The sequence below is a fragment of the Kogia breviceps genome, chromosome 12 (genome assembly GCF_026419965.1).
Source record: "Kogia breviceps isolate mKogBre1 chromosome 12, mKogBre1 haplotype 1, whole genome shotgun sequence".
Classification (NCBI taxonomy): Eukaryota; Metazoa; Chordata; class Mammalia; order Artiodactyla; family Physeteridae; genus Kogia; species Kogia breviceps.
The window spans coordinates 5,430,692-5,447,694 of NC_081321.1; the positions used below are offsets into that span (position 1 = coordinate 5,430,692).

The following is a 17,003-nucleotide window of genomic DNA, read 5'->3' on the forward strand; positions in this document are numbered from 1 at the left end:
CTTTGGACTAAATGACCCCCAGTTCCCTCCACTGTTAACACCGTAAGACCTATTTTTACTAAATTGTTCTCCAGTCAGATTCACCCCTCAGCCCCGCCCCGCCACATAAGGGCTTCTCTTTATCCCTGATAATTTCATCAGCCTAAAGCAATGTCTCGGATGATTTCTTTTTTAGCTCCTCGGACTGTCTTGATCTATCTGCTCTCCCTCAATGGTTTCATCGCCTCAAACCTCACAAGCCCGTGCTTTATGTCTTCATCTGTACAATTAATAAACGCCTGGGACAGACGGGGACAAGGCACTAGAGACTTCCTGCCACGTTACTCAGAATTCCATCAGCTCTGGATTCATTTAATTATACCTTTATTCAGCCCATTATTCACAATGCAGGTTGCAAGCCTATACTGAAACCCTTTGACAAATGACGTGTTGAGGTCAAGGTGCCCATGTGTGGCCTTTTCTACAGTTACTCTGGCATAACTGGCTCTGCAGTTAATCCCTTGCACCTCCCCCACCAGTGATTACCCCATTCTTTTATTTTTGAGGTACGGTTGATAACAATATTACATGTTTCAGGTGTACAGCACAGCGATTCACAATTTTTTAAGGTTATCCTCCATTTATAGTTGTTATAAAATATCGGCTGTATTCCCTGTGCTGTGTACAATATGCCTCTGTAGTTTATTTATTTTATACACAGTAGTTTGTACCTCTTACTCCCCTGCTCCTATCTTGCCCCTCCCCCCTTCCCTCTCCCCACTGGTAACCACTAGTTTGTTCTCTAGATCTGTGAGTCTGTTTCTTTTTTGTTATATTCACCACACCAGTTTGTTGTATTTTTAGATTCCACATATAAGTAATATCATACAGCATTTGCCTTTCTCTGACTTATTTCACTACGCATAATACCCTCCAAGTCCATCCATGTCGCTGCAAGTGGCAGAACCTTATTCCTTTTTATGCCTGAGTAGCATTCCATTGCATGTATGTACCACATCTTCTTTATCCATTCATCTGTCTTGTGGGGGGTTTTTTCTATGTTTTGGCCACGCTGCACGGCACTCGGGATCTTAGTTCCCAAACAAGGGATCGAACCCGTGCCCCCCGCAATGGAACCACGGAGTCTTAACCACTGGACTGCCAGGGAATTCCCTATCCATTCATCTGTTGGTGGTCACTTACGTTGCTTCCATATCTTGGCTATTGCAAATCATGTTGCTGTGAACATTGCACCCCATTCTTTTTTAATGCTTTCAAAACGTACATTTAATAAGTCACAGCAGAATCTTTCTAGGAGACAAATCCTATTTTCCAGAGGCTACTCTTTCCAGGTTTTGGAAAATCCACACCCTGCTCCTGACCACAGGCCCCTTCAGCACCCCACCACCTTGGCCCCCTCTCCCCGGGGCGGGGCTGGGGTTGGACCCCGAGAAATGCCACGGGTGACACGTACCGCACTCGTACTCGGGGCAGCACTGCTGCGTGCTCTGCCGGAGACGGGCCACCTCGCACGGGCCGCACACAGGCGCTGGGGGAGAAGAGGCCGCAGAGGTCAGAGAAAGAGGCAGCGGTACCCACTGTAGACTCTCGGCCGCGCGAACCAGCCGGGCCCGCTGACGAATGAGTCTCCCGGTGTGTCCTGCTGTCCTCTCAGATGCGTCCTCGGGAGACCGAGGCTGAGGGCCAAGGAGGGGACAGCAGGGCAGGCACGCGCGCGCGCACACACACACACACACACACACACACACACACCCGCCCCCGAGAGCTCTACCCCCGTGCAGAAAGCGGAGCCCAGGCCGGCGAGGCAAGGAGGGTGGGGCTGGCATGGGGAATCGACGTGTGGCTCTGGTCCACCAGCTCTGAAGACAGGGTGGCCTCGGGACCTGGGGGGAGCCCTCAGGGAGGGGCCTCACCTCTGGCCGTAGGGCAGGGCTGTGTCGTGCAGTTGACCTTCCGGCTGCTGAGGCATGTGCAGATCTGGCAGGGCTGGTGGTCTGGGACCCACGTTTCCAGAAGCTGGGAGAGAACGAGGTTCAGAGAGGGCCCAGGAGTTCATGGAAGTTGGGCCCCCCCATCCCTGGCTCGGTCTCCCTGGGGGACGCCCAGCGCCCAAGCCCCGCCTGGGTCAGAGCTACGCAGATGAACCAAGACAAGGTGACAGAGGCTGAGGGTCCTGAGGAGGAGGGAGCTGGAGGAGCCCTGGGGTGCCCGGGGGCGCCCACACTGCTTCGTACACCCGGGGGAAGGACAAACCCCAGGTCCCAGAAAACGTGGAGCTTTCATCACAGCCCTTCTCATGGTGACGCTAAAACAAAGCAAGGTGAGAAAAGGAGGACGCCTGTGTCACCCCGCCGGCCGCTTCCCAAGCCAGAGGAGAAGCTGGGCCGCAGCTTGAGAAAGATGCCATTCGTTCCTGCGACGGACTTAGGACTACGCGGCAGGAAGAGCTGAAGGGGGACAGCAGAACCCTCAGAACCCTCACTTTGTTGGCACTGGTGGTGACGCTCCAGACCAGGGTGCGGTTTCCAGATGAGGGTCACCAGGGCAGCAGGCATCCGCACAGCACAAGGGCTTCAGAGTCAGGAAGCCCCCCAAAGGCTTTACGCTGACTCATCGTATGCTCCTTCTAATAACCCTATCGGGTGAGTATGACCGTGACGTGCACTGAGGCACAGACCAGGAGCTCGCCCGGGTGGCGCCGCCGGGGTCTGGACCCGGCATCCTGGCCCTGCACACCACATGCTCTCTCTCCAAACCACAGCCGCCAGGCTCGGCCAGCCCGCCGAGGGGCTGTGGGAGTGCCAGGCGCGGGGCACACCGTCCCAGCCCTCGAACGGCTGACCGTCAAGCCGAGGAAATAGGACTTGCCCGTGAAAAGGTGAATGAGATCTCACTCAATTTTGATGCTTCCACACCACGGAACACCACTCAGCCGTAAAAACAAACTGTGGAACGTACAGGGTGGATGGGCCTCGAGGGAAGTACTCTGAGCAAAAGAAGCCGAGCAAAAACGGAGTAAAACTGCGTGAGTCCATTTACATAAAATTCCAGAAAATGTAAACGGATCTATAGTGACAGAAAGCAGACCAGCTGTTGCCTGGGGATGGAGGTGGGGACCCGGGGGTGTGTTAAACAGGGGCACCAGGGAACTTTCGCAGGCGATGGAAATTTCATTATCGTGATCGTGATGACGGTTTTTACAGGTGGATGCACTTGTCAAAATTCATCAGATTGTACATTTATATTTGGTGTTGTTTACTGTCTGTGAGCTCTCCATAAAGGTGATTTTTTAAATAAAAAAAAAAGAGTGCCAGGAGTTCAAAAGAAGAGTTCACTAGAGCTCTGGGCTCCAGAGAGGCCGCATGTCCTTGGGGGCGTGGCTGCTGCAGGAGGCTGTGCTTAACCTGGCGGGCAGGGTGCAGCCCTGAGGCTCCATAGCTGCAGGGGGAAGAAAGTTCAACAAGGACAAGCGCGGGTGCCAGCGAACGGGTGGAGAGGGAGGGACGAGGACCAGGAGGCAGAACAGAGGCTGCAGCGGCTACTGTTCCAGATTCTCCAAGGGGCTGGGAAGGCTGGGCAGAGCAGAGGAAGGAGGGGGAACCCACACATCTCCCCAGGTCTCTCTCTGCTCTGCCTCTTTCCTGCTCTTTTACACCAGAGAATCATAAATCAAGGGATTTATATTTAGATGTTTAAATGGCAAAAGTGATGAGATAAGAACGGAGACATACGTTTACATATTAGGGGTTTTTTTCTCTTTCTAAAAATGAGCTCCAGACATCTAAAATTCAGGAACGCATTATACAGCTTCCCACCTCTGCTTGGCAACATCACAACAGGTGACCGAAAGCAGGTGTTTAACGTCCTCTTCCAGGGATTTCCGTTTTCCCAGGAAGCTTTAACGAGGCACGTCACAGAATCTATGGCCCCTTCTCAAAGCGCCCGCGGCCAGCCTTACAGCAGTGCACCTGGCACGTTATGCGGCCAATCGGCCAGCAGAGGGCGCTCCTGCATCAGGACAGGCCAACTCCAGGCAGCTCTGTCTCAGCCCCCGGGTTCCAGGGCCTGGGGCAGGGCTGTTACCTGGACAGAACAGGCAAGCGAGCTGGCTGGAGTTAAAGATTAAATAAAGATGACAGGAGAAGGACCTGCAGAGAACGCAGCAAGGGAAAACTGAAGGCTTCAGAGCCCAAGGTCAAAGCAGGCACTCAGCAAGTCACCAGGCACCGCCCACCCCGGCCAGGATTTGAGGGAAGATGCAAATTAAATGTCAGCGCTGAGCCGCTAGCCACGGAACAGAGAGGAGAGGAGGCTCAGCACACCTTCTGGGTGAGGCGGGCAATCCCCAGTGGAGCTGAAGCAGCGCTTGCCCAGCACAGCGGGCGGGGGCGGGGGGGGGGGGGCAAGGCGGGACGCATGGCCCCGGATCCCTTTAGAGCCGCTACAAAGGCAGAGCGCATTTTGTAAAATAAACAAGAGCTACGGAAACTGGTAGTTTGCCCTTCCAAAATTACCATAAGAGATTTCTACCCTGTATTATTTCCCGGAAGAAAAGTTTTCTGGGCTTTATTTTTCGGTTTCAAGAACATTCACTTAATGGAAATGTTCTTCATGTAAGACTGTTATTCCCTCTCTACTTTGAAAGTCAAAGCTGGACTGGATATTTGCCTTCATCCATTTAATCTATATTTTCTGAAATAACTAAAACCGGCTGTGTTCCCTTCATAGTTTGTTTGGTTTTTTGAAATAGTTTTTTATGGACTAATTTTACGTCGCTTGATTTTAGAATGTATTTATCAGACTGTATCTATGTCAAAATACTGCACTATTTGGATGCCCTCTTCATACAACTCTGATGCATATTCCAACGTGGCACTGAAGGGGCAGGGAGCAGGGAAGAGGGTCAGGGAGGAGGAGTGGGGAAGGGGGCAGAGACCCTAGGATAAAATTTGCAAGCCTCCGGCGTTCGGGTCCCTGCAGACACCTGACTCAGAGGAGCCAGAAGTGCAAACTTGAGCTTCCTTCTGATCTCGAGGACGCCAAGGAAGCGGGTTAGAGACCACTTCTGACTGTCTCTGAGAGCACCTTGCCACCAAGGGCAAAACCAGCCTGAAATGACCGCTGGGTGTCAGCACCCCAGGGCAATGGTACAGGTCATCTGCGCCCAGCGGGAGCCCAGGAGCTGTGCAAGTCAGGGACAGCGATGCAAGGTTTTGTCAACTCTTTGGGGGAACGTTACGGTACAGGCAGTTACTTAATCTGGCCAGCTGAAATATGGCCGTAGAGTGCGACTGGGCTTCTTTCCTGGTTTACCTGTTATGCTGTGAGAACAAACGGGATCCGCTAGGCTAACGCCCAGCAACAAAACAGAGCCAGTGGGACCGTCCAAGTAAGCGCCTTACTGGTGCCATGCTTACATGGACACCCAGTCAGCTCAGAGTTTAGATCACAGTTCCCGTGAGCCCGATGGCAGGCCTTGGACACTATAGGGTGACCTGGTGTAGTGCATAGGGTCTTTTTAAATCACCTCTTGTCACCTGAGCTTCAGTCTCCCATTCAGAGGGACATGTAACAAGTACCCTATGGAGCTTTGGGGAGAATCAAATGAAATGGTCCATTTCCTAGCTTCTGGTGGCAGGGACAGAATAGTGTAATACTGGAACGATCGCTTTCATCATTCTCAGTTGGTTAGCTAGCTGCACCGTGTGTTCTCCTCGTCCTGATTAAATACAGTGTTAAGTCACCTGACCTGGTCCACTTAGTGATGGAGGTCTTCCTTGGTGATGACGATGTCAGGGCTTGAGTGCAGCCCACGGTCATAGAACACATGCTCCTCTGCTAGAAGCCAAACGTGCTCCCCCTCCACCAGCCTCTGTGGTATCACTGCCAGTTTGAAAGGCAGGACCGCCGCCCACACTCACAGGTCCGCAGACACACACTGCCCCAGGTACTACAATACACACATTGGCAACTTTGAAGAGATATGGCCTGCCATCTGAGTCCAAGATGAAGGAGTTTGGTAAATAAATAGCCTTTCAAAATAATGATTCCTAAAAGGCTAAGAGAACTGATGACTTGATGACTCAATGACTTCCAAGAAAATCAGCCCAAAGGGGACCTAGCAAGAGGGAAATTTCATGTATCGAAAAGAGCAAGCTCTTTGGAATCAGACAGAGCTTCAAATACTGACTCCAACTCCCAACCCCATCTCCTACGTACGGCATCCATGGGCAAGGTACCAAGCTCTCTAAGCCTCCATTTTCTCATAGGTGTTTTGTGAGTATTTATGAGAGGGGGTGCTACACACACACACACACACACACACACACACACACACACACACACACACAATATTCTATAGTCTAATAAGTCTGAGAAGCAAAAACTTGCAATGTACCTTAGCACATCAAAAGCTCTAAAGAATCCTGCAATAAAGAAACCTGTCTAACTTGCTTAGCCGGTGTTCTGTAAAACCTCTTGACCGCAGGTAACTGTCAATACCTTGCCTGCTACACACACCTTTGAAAAACGTTGAAATAATGAATATACAGTGCTTAGTACAATGTAAGGTACCTAATATATCTTAATAATGGTAGACATCACCATATAAAATTTTCCTTTCCCATCCCCTCCTGGGTTCCTAGCATTCTACTAACATGGATATAATGATAATAGTAATGGTGGTAATGTGTTGTTACACTCTGGTGTTTGATCACACAGCTAACCCACGACAGATCCGGGTTTTGAACCAAGATGTGTCTGACTCCAAAGCCATATTATGCCGTACTGTCTTCCCATCCCTCAGGGACCCCCCCCCTGGAGAGCAGAGCCCTGCAGCCAAGGTTAGAAGGGGCCAATCACGGGTGAACGCTTCCCCCTGCTGGCCCCACGGGGGGCGAGAGGCCAGGGTTCCTACCTGGTGCCGGATCCCATCGTCACCGACGCACTGGGTGCAGGCCTCCTCGGGAACACAGCTGCCTTCCAGCAGCACTTGGTGCAGGGGGCAGAAGCAGCCTTCTGAGGGATGGTCCCCACAGGAGCTTGAGTTGCCCTCACATTGGCGGGGGCAGCCGCGCTCACAGTGGTTGTAGACCAGGGATGGCGGGCACGGCACAGCTGCAGACAGAGAAGGGGGTCACCCTCAAGGGTCTGCACCAAACCAGAGGGAAGTGGTTCGGCTTCGAGGCAGCTGATCATCTGACAAACTTGCTGGGGCAGAAACTGCTAGTTTCCACCATCTCTCCACCTTCCATAGAAATAGACCTTCAAGCCGGGCACACGACCACCCAGAATAAAGACTACATTTCCCAACCTCCCTTGCAACTAAGTGCAATCATGTGATTACATTCTGACCAATGAACTGTAAGAGCAAGTGTAGACACTTAACGGCAGTTTCTAAGGATCATTTTTTGAAAGACAGCTGCGTCTCTGGCCCTTTTCCTTCCTTCCCCTCATCCCGCCACTTGGAACCTGGATGTGATGGCCAGAGCTCCATCTTAAACCGTGAGGAAAAAGCACACCCAAGTGAGGACGGAGCAAACAACTAGAATCCACTTTGAGACCCAGAAAGAGCTGGGACTGCCTCCCTCTCATCAGCTGTGTGACACAGAATTTTACTTCTCTCTTACTTGTAGCCAAATTTAATCCCAACTGACGATGTGGACCTGTGTACCCTTAGGAAGTTCTATGGTTCTTTTCTTTGAATACACATATATTTAGTGCTTCGAAAATTCTCTTAAACTTAAATAAGGAATCCACAGCTATGGAGGGCTGCCCTGGGAGAAAAGCTACCAAGTGATCCACTTCTCCCTCTCTGGTCCTGCTCAACCCCTTCCTCACATTTTCACGGTGCCAAGGCAGGTGGTAGAGAAGGTTTCCAAGGATTTAGAGCGCCAAAGACTTTCCTATAAATGAATGACAAATTGCCTGGAAGTAGACAAATTAATAAGCAGAGAAGGTGTGATCGGTAACTCAGAAACTAACATCTTCCCCTGAATCTGCAGGCAGGTTGAAAGGAGACCGTGCCATCCACGGGGACTCGGAAAACCAGAGCCCCAAAGACACCTGGGGGTTATCTAGTCCAACTACCTCATTCCAAGATGCAGAAACTGAGGTCCAGAGAGACTAAGGAAATAGCTGATGACCAGCTGAGCCGGGGCTAGGATGCCCAAGTCCTCCAGCCCCAGTTAAAGCTGTGACAGCATTATAATAATAAACTCAGAGACTCTGAGATGCTTGTACACATTGATTTCCCTCAAAAAAAAAAAAAAAAAAAAAAAAGGTCAGGAACTACATGAGAAGCTGAGGATGCTGAAGTTCAGTGTTCTTATCACTCCAGTAGCCTCTGAGAGCAGAAGCCACGTCTGATTCATTTCATGTTAAATATTAAATACATGCCAAGTCCAAGTAAGGAAGCTGACCTTGGGAGGTGTCTACACTAGCAATCCTGTGGTGTTTGTAATGAAGAAGCCTTCTTGGTATTCAAATGGCAAAATTCCACTCACGCTTCAAAACCCTGTTCAGGCGTGGGCTGCTCTGTGAGCCTCTGCTAAAGCTTGGTGCAATTCCAAATTCAAGGTGACTGCTTAGTCTGTACTTCGCCATTGCCTGGATGTGTCTGATACATTAAAATCACATTTGTACCAACTGCAGAACTACTGCTAGAAAGGACCATGCTTTCGTTTACGTAGAAATTCGTTACATAGAAATTCCACGTTCAAATTACTTATACGTCTACCATCTTATCTGATCCTGAATGGAATCCTAGGAAACAGGAAATGCAGAGATTTGGGTCTTTGTTGCCCAGATAAAGAACGTGAGGTCCAGAGAGGCCGAGCAGGTCCTCCATTCGTTGGTCTTCGCAGCGTTTGGGGGCGCCCTAAGGAGACTCACCACAGAAATCGGGGGTCCTCCAGTCGACACACAACCCCTTGGTCCGACAGAGGTGGGCATAGGAGGCAATGGCCTCACACACCCGCTCCTGGTGGCAACTGTCCTGCTGGCAGATGGCGTGAAAAGTGGCCGGGTCAAGGACCGCGTGGCACTCGGCGAACAGCGCCGAGAGAAGGACCTGACAGCGGGAGGCCCTGGAGACGGGACACGTCTCCTCGGGGCCCAGCAGGCACGTCTGGCCCGGCTGCTGCACCGTCCACTCCTGGACCAGCGCCTTCCAGTCTGTGGTGACCGTGCCGTCCCTCAGCATGAAGTCATTGGCCCCATTCTCGTCGCAGATGCCTAGAGAAGCAAGGAGAGACACGGTTAGGAGCCCGGGGTGCCAAACCCCGGACGCCAGGGACCTGGCCAGCCTCCGTCACCGCCAGCGTCTGGGCCCAGAAATGGCAGTGGCCAAGGGCCCTGAGGATAGAGCAAGGAGGGTTTATGTCAGGGAGGAGGGTCAGGAGATATTCTTACCGCAGAGACCGTACGTCTTTGAGGCAAAGGTCTTGGGGCTCAGCTCAAGCTGGAACTCGTTGTTTTGTGGGGTGAAGGTGAGGGTGTGGCCCACTGGGTTGAGTCTGACCTCGTACATCACGGCCCCGTAGACACTGACCTCCAGGCCCTCAGCCACGTAAGGGACAGAGACCCGCCTCCCGTTCACCACCACCTGCCCAAGGAGGAAAACCCCCCATGAGTAGTCACGGCAACAAGGAGCCCTAGGGTTTCACCCTTAGCCACTTTCCAAAGTTCCCGACACTTCCTACACATTCACCCCACTCAACTCCACTGTGCTCCACACTCCCGGACGTTTGCCAGCAGCTCTGCGATGACAAAGGGGCTTTGCAGAGCTTGGCGAAAGAGTGTGGACTCTTATAACGCTGAACAGAGAGCCATGCCTCTGGAACCCGAAAGCCCGGGGATTAAGAGGAACCTTGAGTCACTCGACAGGCGAGATGACTCCTCAAGAAAAGCTGGAGAAGTTGCTTATTTGCCAACTGGTCAGTGCCCTATCTCTCCAGGAGCATCTACTAGGACTACTTTAAGCGTTTGATTTGATTTGATTTGATTGGCTAGCTCTTTGGAGGTCCCACAATATATCTTATCAAACCTATTAAAATATACTCACATCCCACGATGAATATAATTTTTGCTGTAAAAATTTTAGAAGGCTTTTTATCCTTTTGATTTTTACATTTCTGTCTATGAGCTGCTCATGTAATGTATGACGAGCTGTGATTTTTCAGCCATCACTGTGCATGTTCAAGAATTCTTGCAAGAGGAGAACATCTAACCCAGAAGCTGCTTTCACGTAATGAAATAGTCACGATTGTTAAACGAACGTGTAAAGAAGTTGGCATAAAGCAACCTCTCGTAAACATTTATTTTTTTTTATCAGTTTTGCCGTTTTCTTTTCGAATCTGGGGTCCACTCATTTTGTTTGGGCCCAGAATATTTTCACAGGCCCTAAACATTTTCCTTTGGAAGGTTCGCAGGTCCTGGGTACAGGGCACATGATGCCTGCTGGGCAAACAGCCTGGTGTCACCCCCATTCTTCTACCGGTGCCAGAAACTGGCACGACATTCACAACGCCATGCTATCGAAAACGGACCCTTTCTTCCAAACCTGGACCCCAAACAACACGAAATTACTCCACGGGGGAGACAGCAATGAGCCCTTCCTACAAAGGTGGCGCCCTGCCCACGGGGCAGGAGCCGAGTCCCCAACAGGAGCACCGGCTAAAGCCGACTGCCACCGGGTCCACGTGGCTGCCCCAAGGGCCTGCCGCCGCCACGTTACGGGGCTCACAGAAAGCACCTCCTACCTCCATGTCGCTGCGGAGCTCAACCGAGAGACCGTTATGTTTCACCTCCACGGACTTCATGCAGGCCTGCCTTGCCCGGGCGCTGCAGGCATCATTATGGAGCCGCACCTCCAGGTCCTGCTCCTTGTTGTGAAATAAGACATATGAGCAGTTGCCAGTCAGCTTGAAGTTCTGTCCATCAAAGGTCACGATGTGCCGAGTAGAGCTGCCAGTGCAGACACCTGGACGGAGAGAGCAACGCGTGGATGTGACCTGTCCAGACTTCCTCCCCCATCTCCTCTGCTCTCTTCGGACTGGCAGGGAGACTTGCGAGTACGTCTTTCCACAGACTTCTGACATTGAAAACCATGTCCATGCTTCACATACAGAAAACAAACAAGGAGAACCAGCTAGGAGGGCAGTAAGGAAAATTCAAGATGGAATACCAACGGATACAATTAAAAGAATAATGTCAGTAATGAATAACGTAAGTACACAGAAGGGAGCGGGGAAACCAGCCTAAATAACTTCGGGGGAAAATTTACTATATACCCTAAGAGAACTCCTGCTACACAGTAAGGAGGACGTCAAAAGAGAGAGAGAAGGAGAGCCTATGAGGGGCTGGATGCAAAAACAAACAAACAAATAAACAAAAATAACAAAAGAAAACAAAGAACCCAGAAGGATGGCAGAGGGTGAAGCAGCGGACAGCGAACGAATATAGAATATATGCAACCGATCATCAAAGGACCACTCCTGAGAGCCAGAAAGAAAAAGCAGCTGTGCCTGGAACACCTGCCAGGCCAGGGGGTGCAGGGCCTCTCCCAGAAGCACCAGTCATATAAGAACTCTGGGAAGCCACTTCCAGCTCCTCCCTCTCCAGGCTCCAAGCTGGAGGGAGACTGACTACACCCCTTTCCCAGAGGCCAGGAGCCCACACAGGGATTAGGGAGGCGTTTCAACTCTAACTCAAGTTCAAAGGCTTGATTATGACCCGAGAGTGGGCATTTCATTACCAAACGGAGACTGTGTTTTACGACTTAAAGCAACCACAGGACTCTTTGTAAATAAACAGAAACGATATGAGGTCTGGTAGAGTTCTCATCCAGGCAAAAAGGAAATTTATCCCACTCAATAAATTCCAAAGGGAGAGTGAGATACAAGATACAGCTTTGATTTCAGCCCCACAAGTTGTGTCTGTTCATCGTATGATCATCTCGATCCATCCACTGGCGAGCAGGGGTCGCCATAAGCAAACATCTCTCCCGACCACGAGACAGAGGGCTAGCCCACCCCACGGATGAGTGCCCCCCACAGGTCTGCGTGTGATGGAGTTGACTGCGTCCTCCTCTTAAACCAGGCCACCGTGATGGTACACCCTGCATCCAACGCTCAGACACCTACAGGTATGATGGGGGAGCTTCCTGGGGGCTTCTCTCTCACTGCTGTACCTGCACTGCCTAGACCCCCTAAGGGTGACTCATCAGTAGCCAAGCTGAGCACTGACCCCAGACAATCAATTCTTCCTTCTGGTTATGCACTATCTGGGGAAGTGCCCTCCAAAAGGCACAGGAAGGGAACAGGGAAGCTCTGGGACTGAATGGAAACAGGTTCCATGGTCACGAGAGGGAGGGGACGTGGGTGGAGGGGGAAACGGGCTTCTGGTCTACCTCTCTGCACAGCCAAGTGAAAAGCACTGCCCCTTGAACGCCGTCCAAGCTGGAGAAGCAGAGGACTCACAGGGGCAGGTCCAGCGGCAGCCACAGGCCTCTTTCACCCTGATCGGGGACTGGCCGTTGGGGCAGGAAGGCCGCAGCTGCTGGTCACAGTTGACCCGGTGGCTATTCAGCAAGGTCTGGCCATCTGGCAGGCAGGTCACCGTGTGGCACTGATCCGGCAAGGTCCAGATGTCCCCGGGCTGCAGAGAAAGAACCAGGTTCGGGCAGGGAAGGGAATGAGGCACTTCAACCTCCACCAGGCAACTGACCCCCTTGGAAAACAGAGAGACGAGGCCCTGGGGCTAAATGACAAGGAAACAGGATAGAGATCATAGGATCTACAGGGGGATCCGCCCCAACCACAGCCAACATTTAAAAAAAAAAAAAAAAAAAAAAAAGGCTATAACGGTAAGAGGGAGAACTGGACCCAGACCAAAGGAGGAGAAGTTCACCAGGGGAACGAGGGCCCCAAATATACATTCCTGATCTTTCCTTCAAAGTCAACGGAACTGAACGTACCCTCCTCTCATTCCCGTCCTCATCCACGCAGACACTGATGAAGCCTGAAACAGACACAAGCAAGATCTCTGTTCCCACCCACCATCCAGAAATTCCGAGCCATTTACTCGGCTACCTGGCTGGTCCTTGAAGCTGGATTAACTCTGAAAAGAACGTGAGGGGGCTTAGCAGTGAGGATGCAGGTACAGGAGATTAGGGGGACGTCACCCCGTGGTTCTCTGTGGTTAGTGGTCATGACAGTGACACAACAGTGACAAGAGGGCAACAACCTCAATCAATATCTCCTTGTCGGGCTTCCCTGGTGGCGCAGTGGTCGAGAGTCCGCATGCTGATGCAGGGGACGCGGGTTCGTGCCCCGGTCCGGGAAGATCCCACGTGCCGCGGAGCGGCTGGGCCCGTGAGCCGTGGCCGCTGAGCCTGCGCGTCCGGAGCCTGTGCTCAGCAACGGGAGAGGCCACAACAGTGAGAGGCCCGCATACCGCAAAAAAAAAAAAAAAAAAAAATCTCCTTGTCCTCTTTTGTATAGAGATCAGTGCCTAGTGAGAGGAGGAAAAGCAGCAAGAGGCTGAAAACTTAAAAGAGATCAAGATTCCTACCTGCAGAGCTGTCACCTAGCAAGAAAGGGCAAGAACTCTGTAGTAGGTTTGGACTCACAGCTGATTACATTAGGAAAATAGATAAAACAAGGTTTTAAGAAAAGCATGTATGGTAAAAATAAAAAGTTTCTAACCTTAAATCAACTTAAACTATGGTAGTTTGATGTTATATTCTATGTTACTGTATTTCTTTTTTTTTAATCTTTTCAGTTTCGTATTTTATTGAAGTATAGTTGATTTACAATATTGTGTTAGTTTCGGGTGTACAGCAAAGGGACTGTTATTTTTTTTCAGATTATCTTCCATTATAGATTATTACAAGATATTGGATGTAATTCCTCGTGCTATACGGTAAATCCCTGTTGCTTTTCTAAAGCCCTTTATACCCATGCTGACGGTGAGCGCAGGGCATGGGGAAGAGGTCCATGATCTAAGGAGGTTGGAGTTTCCTGCCTCTGTCTTCCATTTCTTTGTCCAAGAGCCCTGTGCTCAAGTTAGCATGGACAGTAAGGATGGAAGGAGGTCTATACACAGAGAACTGTCTGGTAACCCCTTGGAGGTCTGCCTTACCACCTTCCACAAGTAGAAACTTACAGGTTCCAGCCTATAAAACAAACTTACTTCAAGGCCAAATCTTGTGTATGAGAACCTTTGAGTCTCTAGATGGGTTTGGTTGCTTTTGTTTCTGTTTTGAGGGGGATAAGAAAAACATCCCAAGACTCACCAGAGCACAGCTTGTGGAAGAAGGAATTGCCCAGGGAGACCATGGTGGGGAGGTCTTCAATCCGCTGGAGCTGCACCACGTTGGAGCTGGCCCCTGGGCCCGCCAAGATCCTCAGCTGGGCCAAGTCATACCCATCTCCAATTCCAATGGGGAACACCGCCACTCCTAGGGTTACAGAGGAGCAAGAAAGGGTCTGTGTCAACCTTTGGCCAGGTGGGCTCAAAATGCTCTGGCCTGAAGCTACACCAAGCATGTACATAGAGCCTCATGTTTTCCAAACTGGCCACTCACACCAACCCTGTGAGGAGGGCATTCAGTCAATCAACAAATGTTAGTGAGCTCCTGCTCTGTGTCAGGTACTATTCTAAGCAGTGAGGATACTGTAAACCAAGCAGATCAAGTCCTGACCTCATGGAGCTTACACTGGGGAGAGACAGACAACACACACACAAGTAAGTAAATATCTAGTATTTCAGACCTGGATAAGTGCTCAGGAAAAAACAAAATGGGGTAAGGAGGATGAGAGTTACAAGGGTAGGGGTGAGGGTCATTGTTTCATACAGGATGGTTGGAGATGTGTGCAGTGAAAAGATGAAGGACAGAAGGGGCCAAGAGGACATCCCGAGCACAGAGACAGTGAGTGCAAAGGTCCTGGGGTAGAAAATTGACTGCATAGTCCAGGGAGGCCAGAGCAGAGAAAGCGGGAGAGGGACACCGGTCATGCAGAGCTTCAGAGGCCACGGGAAGGACTAAACATGTGCTCTGAATAAAATGGGAGCCAGCTGAGACTTGAGAGCAGAGGAGTGACATGGGTAAGCTGACTTCAGTGTGTAAAAGGTCACTACAGCTGCTCTGCTGATTATGAACTTCAGGGGGCAAGGATGGAAGCTGGTAGAAAGCTGTTCCAGGTAGAAAGCTACTACAATAATCCAGGTGAGAGATAATGGGGGCTTGAACTAGGAGACAGTGGTGGAGGTGGTATGCAGGTGATACGGCGTGGTGGGATTCTCAGCGTATTTTTTTTTTTTTTTTTTTGCGGTACGCGGGCCTCTCACTGCTGTGGCCTCTCCCGTTGCGGAGCACAGGCTCTGGACGCGCAGGCTCAGCGGCCATGGCTCACGGGCCCAGCCGCTCCGTGGCATGTGGGATCCTCCCGGACCAGGGCACGAACCCATGTCCCCTGCATCGGCAGGCGGACTCTCAACCGCTGCGCCACCAGGGAAGCCCTCTCAGTGTATTTTGAAGAGGAAACTATAGTTTGTTGATGGATTAGATGGACGTATGAGAGAAAAAGAGGAATTAAGGACGCTGAGACTTTTGACCTGAGCAACTGGAAGGATGGAACTGCCATTTTTCTAAGATGGGAAAGACTGTAAGAAGAGGAGATCTGGATGTGAAAGTCAGTAATTCAGTTTATGCTGAGTTGCCTGTTAGAACATCTAGGTGGAGATGTTCTAATTCCTAATCCAGACTGGAGATAGGCATTCTTAAGTCAATCGTGCATAAAGGTATCTAGACGAATGACACAGAATGAGAGCACCCAGGAGGTGAGTGTAAGAAGAGAAGAGAAAATGTCAGTCACAAGGCTTAGCCCAGGGTACGTGCGTCTACAGGTGAGAAACAGGCTTTGAATGGTTCAGTGATATGCCCTGGATCATGTCTGTTTCCTCCAGACCACAGCTGCTTCCTTTCTCGATGAAAGTCTTTCTTTGGATTCTTGATACGAAAGGAGAAAAGTCTCCATCATAAAATTACCCCAATGAGTTCTCCAGAAAGTTCTAAGTATTTGCAGTTTGCTTAAGATTAGAGCTGATTTTCTGCTAGCAGCTTTTCTAAGCTGGTTGTATCACCCCAACGTACATCCTTTCCCTTTCAGGGTCCTTTTCCCTAAAATAATAGGTTTCATCAGTAGGTCACATTCATTCATTTAACAAACATTAAATGGCTACCTATTTTGTGCATCATGCATAGACGATACAAAAATAAGCAAGATTTTGTCCATGCTTTCAAAGAATCCCTAGTTCGTGCAAGAAACAGATATATAACATAAAAACAATGTGGTCTGCACATTTTGAGCAGCTCCAGTGGTACAGAAAAGGGAGTGAAGAACTCTTGGGAAGACATCAGAGGAAAGACAGAGAGGGGTTTTGAAAGATGAGCCACTCTCCAGGGGGCATGGGAAGGTGTCACGTCATGTCATCCCACCCACCCAGCCCCCTGCCAGCCCGACACTGCCTGCCCCGGCTCACGTGCTGTTGCTGTTCACAGCACAAACTCTCATAAGGCACCGAGGCTCGGGCACACCTGTATCCGTCCCCTTCCTAAAGTAGCAGCCTTGGTCTCCTGCCCATCTTGCACCCCCAAGCCCCTTAGGCTGGTACTGGACAGGGGCTCAGAATACAAGAAGGTCTCCGATGGCTCTCAAAGCCCCAAAATGAATCACTCTAGCCTCAGAGTGGAGAGAGGCTAAGGACACCACAGGCGCGGGGGTATGACCCAGCCCTGAACACAGAGGGAATATTTGGAGAAGTTAAAAGTTACAGTCAAGGTCTTCCCTGGTGGTGCAGTGGTTAAGAATCCGCCAGCCAACGCAGGGGACACGGGTTCGATCCCTGGTCCGGGAAGATCCCACATGCCGCAGAGCAACTAAGCCCGTGCGCCACAACTACTGAGCCTGCGCTCTACAGCCCTCGAGCCACAACTACTG

At 50.7% G+C, this 17,003-nt stretch overlaps 1 protein-coding gene across 2 annotated transcripts in view; it reads right to left on the reverse strand.

Moving 5' to 3' along the window:
- Positions 1-17,003, reverse strand: part of VWF (von Willebrand factor) — a 134,470-nt gene that overhangs the window by 26,528 nt on the left and 90,939 nt on the right. For both annotated transcript variants that reach the window (XM_059082366.2, XM_067008591.1), the window contains exons 32-40: positions 14,297-14,461; positions 12,977-13,020; positions 12,480-12,657; positions 10,761-10,981; positions 9,412-9,604; positions 8,893-9,234; positions 6,917-7,116; positions 1,914-2,016; positions 1,454-1,528 (exon numbers count right to left, since the gene is read on the reverse strand). In XM_059082366.2, coding sequence (XP_058938349.1) covers positions 1,454-1,528; positions 1,914-2,016; positions 6,917-7,116; positions 8,893-9,234; positions 9,412-9,604; positions 10,761-10,981; positions 12,480-12,657; positions 12,977-13,020; positions 14,297-14,461 — 1,521 coding nt within the window. The remainder of the gene's footprint in view (positions 1-1,453; positions 1,529-1,913; positions 2,017-6,916; positions 7,117-8,892; positions 9,235-9,411; positions 9,605-10,760; positions 10,982-12,479; positions 12,658-12,976; positions 13,021-14,296; positions 14,462-17,003) is intronic.